General features: G+C 33.8%; 1 protein-coding gene across 1 annotated transcript; it reads right to left on the bottom strand.

Annotated features, from left to right (window-relative positions):
• Positions 1 to 6082: 6082 nt before the first annotated feature.
• On the bottom strand, positions 6083 to 8000 carry LOC107616842 (uncharacterized). Its single transcript, XM_016318754.3, has 8 exons — positions 7915 to 8000; positions 7714 to 7798; positions 7282 to 7524; positions 6727 to 6831; positions 6497 to 6602; positions 6345 to 6421; positions 6215 to 6255; positions 6083 to 6092 (listed from the first exon to the last, which is right to left on the bottom strand). The coding sequence occupies exons 1-8, from the start codon at positions 7998 to 8000 to the stop codon at positions 6083 to 6085; spliced, it is 753 nt and encodes a 250-aa protein (XP_016174240.2).
• Between the last annotated feature and the right edge of the window lie 2385 nt (positions 8001 to 10385).

Here is a 10385-nt window from a genome sequence, read left to right as displayed (position 1 = left end):
CTTAAATTATAATTTTAACTGTATCGCGTATATAACACGAATTATTACACTTATTTATTTTTTATATATTAATTGTTTTCGATTTGTCCCTAACATTATATAATCGAATATACCTGTTTCTCTCTTTTTCTTCCTTTGTCTTTTTTTATCTTTGAATAACACCACAAATTTATATGTGAGATGAATTCTGTAATTTGATCACATCAAAATTAAAAAGAGAAATAAATAATGATAGAATCATAGCTTAAGTCTCAATTATAAGGACCCACTTTGAATTATAATAATAAATGAGGAATGGCGTGCGCAATTTTTAATTAGGCATTAGTTTAAAAAAAAATTAATTGCATCCTTTATAGATTTTTGTGGTGTTGTGTTTAGAGATAAAAAAAAAAAAACATTGAAAGAAAAAAAAAGAACATGTAGATTCCAAATGGACAAATTAGAGACAGGGGGTCTCAATTAACATAAAAAGTAAATTAGAGAATTAAGTCAATTTTTATAGTGTTGGAAAAAAGATTTAAAAAAAAAAAAAAAACGGAAGTAAAAGAGGAACGAATACAAGGAGATCCAGAGGTATAACAACAATGTAAAAATTTAGGGTAAATTAGTTTAATAATAGGGCACAATTTAGTTGATAAATTTAGTTTAATATCAACGGTTTATTGTAATTTAATGGTTGTGATTCGTATTCTCACTTCTCACTAGGGTGCACATGGATAGGGTGAAACTGAATTTGATGTGATCCAGACCCGACCCGAAATATACACCGAGTCTATTTATTAGACCTGAACCCGACCCTAGACCCGATAAAACCAATACACTTTCAGGCCACAATTATACCGGGTGAAAACCGGGTCGTTAACATTACATTACGTTGATACCTTCTTGTAAGCTAGTATGTAAAAATATCCAAATTTCCAAGACTCCAACCATTATTTAACATGGTAAAATTCACTTAAAAAATATAACAAGAACTAACCCTTCTTTAAAATTAAAGCATAACCACAATCAATACTAAAGCAAAACCACAATCAATACTAATATTGTCTAATAATACCAAATATTTAAATCAATACAAATAACACAATATTATGCATTAGTCTAAAGTCTTATGCATTCTAAACATAAAACATTAACTTATAGTCTTATAATGACTAATAACACAAAATATTAAGGTTTACAATACTTAAATTCCACATAAGAATAGTCATGAGCCATCACTAATAACACAAAATATTAATTGTGTATGATGACCGGGCCACCGGGCCGACTTCGGGTGACCCGAGCTATGGCCCGGACCCAGCCCGAAATATTGACCGGGTCTATTTTTGAGACCCTTATCCGACCCTAAACCCGATGAAATCATACCAAATTAGCCCCTAAAGTGTTCGGGACCAGACCGAACTTTCGAGCCGGGCCGGGTCTGTGCTCCCCTACTTCTCACATAAGAAAAATATGCTCATAAGATATATTCTTTATATATACTGTATTTTGCGTGCCATATCTAATATCTTTAAAAAAAAAATTGATATATTTACATATTTTATAAAAATCTGGTGAAGCAGTAAATAAAATAGTTTGATAACTAACTTGATTTTCATAATGTTAGTTAATATCAATGTGTTTTTTGATAGTAACAAATATAACTAGACACCTGCCTTCTTTTAAGTTATTTTATAAAAATTAAGTTTTGCACTTAAAGTAGTAATAAAGAACTATAAATTTTGCTAACGAATATCTAAATATATATCTTACGAGTATTTGTTAATATGTCTGTCTAAAATCAGCCTAATTCTTTTGAATTTATCTGATACATCATTAAATTTAAAGCGTTAAATTAGATTGACAAATGATCTATTTAAATTATTATTAATTTATTAAAAATTACACTTAAAGATAATAACTTTTTTGAGATTTTACAATTGTCCACTATAAAATGTGAGAATCAAATTCTGCTTGCTGCAGCGTTATGTCTTTTTCGTCAAACGATGAACCTTTGTTTTTTCTTCTACTCATTTTTCGTCTACCTTCTTCCTCTTCGCAATGTCCCTATGCTTCTTCTTCTACCCATTGTCTTCTGTCTTCTTCCACAACGACTCCATGACCTACTTCTTCAAGTCAGGGCTCAAATTATGTTGCTTGTGTGTTGTTTTTCTTCTCAAATTTTCCAATTTTTTTTAAGGTTTTGATCAAAAGAGGTTGACCTTTAATGGAGCCTCCAGTTGGGAACAAGTTCTGTATCGGTCGAAAAATCTGTGGCGGATCCTTTGAAGAGATCTATCCCGATGAGCTTTCTCCTTTTAGGATTTTTCAGATTAATTTATTTTAATAATTTTTGTGTGGGTACCAATATTCAGACAAATGAAGAGGTTGCGATTAAGCTTGTGAGTACTCTGATCTACCTGTGTTAATTTTGAAAAAGAAATAGTAATAATCAGGAGGGACAGCTGCAGTGACAACGGAGAAGAGAAGGGCGGTGGAGGAACCAGTGGACAAGGCCACTCTTCAGAAGTAGAGCCACATGATCAAGAGTCTGCTGCTAGGTCCAGGGAACGCAAACAGGTACTTACCTCTTTTTCAATTTTTTTAATAAAGTTTCTTTTGTTATATATTTTGATTTGATGTTTGAAAAATGGAGATTCTTATGTGGCAAGTGAGGTTTACTATTGCTGGGAATCTCACTATTGGGGGCTATAATTGTTGAGTTGGAAGGAACAAGAATTGAATTAAAGTTGAGATTTTTCAATCTTATCTCTATAACTTTAAATTACTTGTTGCTACTTCTTGAGTTCGTCATTCTAGTATCCAATTGTCAAAATTGGTATAAAAGATCAATCTTTTATTGACTCTGTTACGGTGATGTAAAAATTGGTGGTTAGATTTAGATCTAATTGATTATTGAATACCCGTGCGGGTATTCAATAATCAATTAGATCTAAATCCAACCACCAATTTTCACATCCCCGTAACAGAGTCAATAAAAGATTGATCTTCTGTACCAATTTTGATAACTGGATACTAAAATGACGAACTCAAGAAGCTGCAATAAGTAATTTAAAGTTATAGAGATAAGATTGAAAACTCTCAACTTTAATTCAGTTCCTGTTCCTTCCAATTCAACAATTATAGCCTCCCAATATGAGATTTCCAATAATAGTAAACCTCACTTACCACATAAGAATCTTCATTTTTCAAACATCAAATCAAAATATGTAACAAAAGAAACTTTATTAAAAAAAAATTGAAAAAAGGAGTAAGTACCTGTTTGCGTTTCTTGAACCTAGCAGCAGACTCTTGATCATGTGTCTCTGCTTTTAAAGAGTGGCCTTATTCACCAATTCCTCCACCACTCTTCTGTTCTCCTTTGCCACCGCAGCTGCCCCTCCTGATTATTACTATTTCTTTTTTAAAATTAACACAGGTAGATCAGAGTATTCACAAACTTACTCGCAACCTCTTCATTTGTCTGAATATTGGTACCCACACAAAAATTATTAAAATAATTAATCTGAAAAATCCTAAAAAGAAAAAAACTCACCGAGATAGATCTCTCCAAAGGATCTACCACGAATTTTTCGACCGATACGAAACTTGTTCCCAACTGGAGGCTCCATTAAATGTTAACCTCTTTTGACCAAAACTCTAAAAAGGTTTGAGAAATTTGAGAAGAAAAATAACACACGAGCAACAGAGTTTGAGCCATGACTTAAAAAAGTAGGTCATGAAGTCGTTGTGAAAGAAGGCAGATGACAGTGGGTAGAAGAAGAAGCATAGGGACATCGCGAGGAGGAAAAAGGTAGATAGAAAGTGGGTAAAAGAAGAAAAGGAGGTTCATCGTGATGTGGAAGAAGACAGAGAATAATAGGCGGAGGAAGAAGCGGAGAGACATCGCGAAGAGGAAGAAGGCAGACGAAAAGGGATAGAAGAAAAAACGAAAATTCATCGTTTGATGAAGAAGATAGAGGAAGTGGGTGGAAGAAGAGGTGGGGGCTCATCACTGCAGCAAGCAGGGTTTGATTCTCATATTTTATAGTGGGCAATTGTAAAATATCAAAAGAGTTATTATCTTTAAGTGTAATTTTTAATAAATTAATAATAATTTAAATATAAATCATTAGATCGTTTGTCAATCTAATCTAACACTTTAAATTTAATGGTGCTTTAGATAAGTTCAAAAAAATTAGGCTGATTTTAGACAGATCTTTTGTTAACAATTCAAAAATAAAATTTTATTTATATGAAAGAAGTAATTTTAAAGAAGTAATAACTTTAAATAATTTAATATCGCTAGAAACTTTAAAATCTTTCCCCTTTTCTAAAAAATATTTATAATTCTGTATTACTAGTTTTCTATTTCTACCGACGAGCAATTAATATCAATTTTATCATAATGGTACTGTTATCTTTTCTTCTTATTATTATTCTAGTCAAAAGTCATAACATTCCGCGAAATTGATTTTTCTTTTTCTACTTAAAGAATGAAGACAATTAATTAGAGGGAAAGTATGAGAAGCCAATGGAATACTTGTACAATGTGTACAATGGAGGTTTATGGAGTATTAGAGATATAATCATTAATGTTACATTTTTCCATCAGCTGAAGTTTTTGGGATGAATGGTATCATGATATAGTGTTAGAACGCTAGATCCAAAAGGTCAAGAGTTCAATCCTTGGTGAACCCAAAATTAATTTAATCTTTTTGAAAGATGTTTATTATCCCTAGTACTCGGATGGTTATTCTAGATAGTATGAAAGATGTTCATTTTATAACTCAATAATCCATTGTACACATTGTACAAATAGTTCATTGTCTCCCTAGCGGGATCCTTAATTAAATATAACCTAGAAAGAAAGGTGCATGAAGGAATTTTTTTTGGTCAAGTTGAATAGATAAAATTAAATATCGTTACTGTTTCATTACTCGTTGGGATTTCATTTTGTTGATGAATATTTTTAAAATAGAGTAATAATATAATGTCACAATTCACAAATGTATTCATAAATATATTTCTCTTTAAATAGTAAAACCTAATAAATATATTAATTTTTTATTTTTTTTCCTATTTAAAACAAAGGCAGTTAATTAATACCATCTCAATTCCGAAATGATGACATTATCTTCTTTTTTATATTCTGGTTAAACTACTACAAGAAAATAAGCTTTCTGCCATATTTTTAAAGTGTGTCGAAAAGTGCTAAAAAGGGTGCTGACAGCTTTTCGGCATGCTTTTTGAACTATCGGCACGCTTTTGAAAGGGTCACATCCGCGAGCGTGCCGGTTGCTCTATTGCCACGCTTTTGTGGATCTATCGGCACGCTTTCTTTTTTGTCACGCTTTCAACTCTTGCCACGCTTAAAAGCGTGGCCATATGTATTAACCTATCGGCACGCTTTAAAAGCGTACCGAAAAGTGAAAGATATGACTACGCTTTTAAAACATGCCAATAGTCGGAGAAACATGAACCTATTGCCATGCTTTGAAAGCGTGGCTATATCCCTATCAAATTAAAAAAAAAAATTGGCATGTGCTTTTACACATACTCTAATGCACTCCAAAAATAATGAAAAACATTGACAAAAATCTGTGAATATCATTTAAAAAATTAATTAATGAAAATTAGTATTACATTAATAAAATTCAAACCAAATTAGCTATATCAATCTCTTATAACCAAAGTGGTTATAAAATACATTGGGATAAAAAATATCAATCTCTCCCTCTTCATTGTAGCTTCTTGTTGCTTCATCTCATGAATTTACTGGATTCTACAAGCCCTTACTCTTGCTTGAACTCGAACCATAGCCAAGGCAGTGAAGGCACGTAACACACTTCCATTTTTTTTCCCTCACAAGTTTATAGACATTAGACACACTGGATTGAATCAACATACAAGTGTTAACATTTGAAGACACTTATTTGGGAATGAAACTACATAGATTATACAGAAATCAAGAAAATTTTGGACTTGAAAAAAACATACTTGCCAAAAACTGTTGGTCCAACACCAAAAACCATCAGCAAAGTTAAAGCAGCTTTGTATGTTGCCTCTTCCAGTATTTTATTTACAGCTTCAACTGACTCTAGATGAACCTAAAAGGAAATCACAGAAGAATGTCATGAAACATCATAATAACATCATTCATTTCAGTTATAATAAATAGTTAAAGCAAGCCAGCAACATCAAATTATTTGAAAGATATTGTCAATCAAACCTTCCAATCAAGACTGATCTCTTGGGAGCTGCAGATGCTCCCTGAAGCAAACAAATGAAAAAAAAATTGGACAATTGAAAAATTAAGAAACAAAAAAGATTTAATAGAAAATACACCATGAACAGTATACCTCATGGATTCTTCTCATACTCGGTATTAAGAGCACTGAGCAATGCAAACTTAACATTAGTAGGGAACCTTTAATATCTGCACAGGGAAAATTTTAGAACCTTGTAACAAATAAATAATAAGGGAAGGACATTCAAAAGTTAATGTAGTAACCTGGACCAATAAATCTATGCAGAACACCCAAAAGCTTAATTGAAGCATTTCTAGTGACAGCTGCACTTGACTGCAGCCCAGTTTCTTTCGGAAAATCAATTAACTCCTGCAAAATAGGATTGCATCAGAACATACAAACTAGAACCAAGACTCGAAGAGTATCCATAAGACAATAATACAATAAAATACTAGCATATTTAAACAAAAGCATGTAAATTCAGAAAACACACCTTAAGCTTTATATGTGATACACCAAAATCATCAACTGAAACTATCCACAAATGTCCATCACTAAGAACTTTAGGATTCTTATGCTCATTCATGATCTTGTAGAGCTCCATGACAAAAATAGTTATTTTAATGGATCATATGTTAAGATATTAAAAAAAGCAAAAGCAAAAAAGGTATATAGTTCAAACTAAGCTTGATATGAATAAATAGTACATAAAAGAAAAATATTTAAAATCTAAACAAAATCAATAAGCCACTTTATAGAAAAAACATAAGATAATTAAGGAGTAGAATCTAATAATAGGGAAAGAAACATACATACAGTGTAGTATGTATACTCATATACATGCTTTTCATAAGAAGAGGTTCGCTTTTTACAAATGAAATCAATGAGAAAAAGTTAAGAGAAAACCAACGCTACTACTTTTTCTTCAATTCCATAGTAGAACCTTTAATTAATTTGGACCCTGCTGTGCGCACATATGCTTCCACGATCACGCATATTTCTATATATACTAACAAATATTACACCAAACTAAATATATAAAATCTACCTGCAAGACATCTTGTTGTGTATAAGAAGACAACACAGTAGAAAAAAGCTCAACGCTGTTTCTAGCAACATCAAAAGCTTCTTTAGTTTGTTCAGGAGTAAAACTCTGCACAGGAATATCATCATGCTGAGTCTGGTGTGGAAGATCAAGTTCAGCCTCAGACACCGAACGCGGAGGAGTGAAAATAGGCGCCAAGCTCTCGTTGTCACGGCCAGGGAACCGAATACCCTTTGATTTCAGACTCTAAACCACAAAATGGAAACAAGCAATCAACAATAACACTAACAATAACCCACACTAGCAAATTCAACAGCTAGAGCTAGTAACTAGCCCAATCAATTTAGCCTAGGATTTTGAGTTTCTAGTTTTTAGGATTTAACTAACCCAATTAAATTTCTAAACCACGTAAGCTGCGCAAGGGGGCAGAACTACCAGCGGGCAGCTGCTCCAAGAGCACAAATTGCCAATCAGCATGCCACGAAAGATTACAAGCTGCACCAATTGACACCTTGTATACCTATATATACACACAGAAAAAGAACTCAAAAAAACTAACCAAATTTCACAAAAATAAAGAGGAGACAGAGGAAAATAGAGACTAGAGATAAGCAAATGCAAGCAAATTAAGAAGACCTCTTTCTCATTGAACATTGGAATCTAGATGAGAACCACAGGGAAATTGGAGCTTCCAAGTTCAAGATCATCCTGGATGGGTTCATACTTGTAACACTGCTCTGGTTTCTTCCAGAAGAGCTTGACCAAGATGATGACGATTCCTATGTACAGTCTCTCCAAATGCAACTGCTCCCTTCTTCCTTGGTGCAGCTTCAGTACCTAGTTAAACAGAAACAAGATCGCATTAACGAAATGATGATTGACAAAAAACACAACTACTGAAGATCTGAAAATAGATCGTGGAGGTACCTTCTCTGAAGCCGCTCTTGAATCGATGACGAACGGATTTTTGCTAGTAAAGAATTTCACAATAAATTCTCATTACTAGTATAGTTTCTAAACCAACAAAGAATCCTTTCATACAAAAATTTGGTTGTCACTAAGCAAACCCAATAAAATAAACCGAAATATTTAAACCTCGGGTCGTCTCTCAAAGAATTGGAGGGAAGTGTACTTATAATTGGTTATGAGATTGTATCTTTTTAAGGTTTTGAATAAGGAACAAGAAAAGTAAATTGCAAGAATTAAACTAATAGCTAATAAAGCTCTTGGCAAGGTATGAGAATTAGAAGTCCTATCCTAGCTATCCTTATCAATTGTGACATCAATTGTCCATTGCTCCCACTTAGTTAACCTCTAACTATGGAGAAAAGTCAAGTGGATGAATCAATTTGATTCCTCAAGTCCTAGTCAACTCCTAAGGAAAGACTAGCTTTAGAGGGATCCAAATCAACTAGCAAATTTCAATTATCAGCCAACAAAGGAGTTTGATAACTCAAGAGTCTCCAATTACTCAACCATAGCCAAGAATATAAAAATCTAACTTAAAATCCTCCCAAGCATTTTATCAAACACTTGGAAGGCACAACATAAAAACATAGAGAACTAGCAAGGAATATTAAATCCAAACAACCAATTGCAAACATCAATGACTAACAAATAATAGAAGAAGCAATAAATATGAAATACCTCAAATTGCATTAAATAAAAAATCAAATCTAACATGAGAATTCATAAACTAAAGTGGCAACATAAAGTAATCAACAAAGGAAATAAATAAACTAGAAAGCTAGAACAAATAAGAGTTGAAGAGAAACTAATTAAAGTAAGATAGAAATCTGAAATTGAGAATAACTAAACCTAAGAACCCTAAAACCTAGAGAGAGGAGAGAGCCTCTCTCTCTAGAAAACTACATCTAAAACCTAAAATTATGTGAATGAATGTTGTATGAATCAATGAATGAATGATTTCTCCACCCTGCAGCCTCTAATATGTGTTTTTCAGGCTTGAAACTGGGCCAAAAACAGTCCAAAAATCCCCCAGCGATTTCTGATACGTTCAGCACGCGTACGCGTCGATTGAACTTTCACAAGGTCACGCGTACGCGTGATGCACGCTTGCGTGTCACCTAACTACATGGAAACTATGGCAAATTGCATATCATTTTGAAGCCCCGGATGTTAGCTTTCCAACGCAACTAGAACCACCTCATTCGGACCTCTGTAGCTCAAGTTATGGTCAATTAAGTACGAAGAGGATAGGGTTGACAGCTTAGCGATTCCTTCAATTTTTTGTATTCCTTCCACTTTTGCATGCTTCCTTTCCATCCTCTAAGCCATTCTTGCCCTATAAACCCTGAAATCACTTAACACACATATCAAGGCATCGAATGGTGATAAGAGAGAAATAAAGTTAGCAAATTTAGGGCCAACGAAGTATGTTTTCAATCATAGCACAAAATTAGGAAGAAAAATGTAAAACATGCGAATTTTATGAATAAGTGTGAGAATAGTGGATAAAATCCACTCAATTAAGCACAAGATAAACCCTAAAAATGGGGTTTATCAATCGGCAAGGCACGTGACGGAGGTACCTCATCCTGCCAGTGCCGGTGGTCTTTCTGCAGATGGCCTTCACGCTCCAGTTATCTGTAATAAAAAACACAGACTATCAACTACAGTCAACAAGTCTCACATTGAAGGAAACATCATTTTAGGTTCTATGATTAACCATGATTGAACTACTAATCATAGATATCCCAACATATATATAATTTCATTACAATTAACAAAGTACAAACCACACACCATAGTAATTTTCTCCGAAGCTTCGATTGCGGAATTGGCGAAGGGCTTCTCCTCTAAGGTTTTCCTCTTCCTTTTCTCCTCGCCGATGGAGGTTCCGAATCCAACGAGGGTGCATGGATGGAGCAGCGTTGATGGTGCGAGAGACTGTTGAGAAACAACTAGGGTGCGACAGAGAGAGGGATGGGTGTGAGGGTTAGATGAAGGCGAGCTGAGTGGTGCGACGGTCATTGCAATCAGCAGTGATGAACAGTGCCGTTGGGTGCGACGGCTTCTAGCTAGGGTTAAAGTGAATTTGGAAATAAAAGTGAAGTGTATGTATGAGCGCTGTTATCACTTCTGCT

This window comes from Arachis ipaensis, chromosome B9 (assembly GCF_059453495.1).
Source record: "Arachis ipaensis isolate K30076 ecotype BB chromosome B9, ASM5945349v1, whole genome shotgun sequence".
Lineage (NCBI taxonomy): Eukaryota > Viridiplantae > Streptophyta > Magnoliopsida > Fabales > Fabaceae > Arachis > Arachis ipaensis.
Note: the sequence above shows the minus strand (reverse complement) of the source record. Positions and strands in the feature narration are given on the sequence as shown.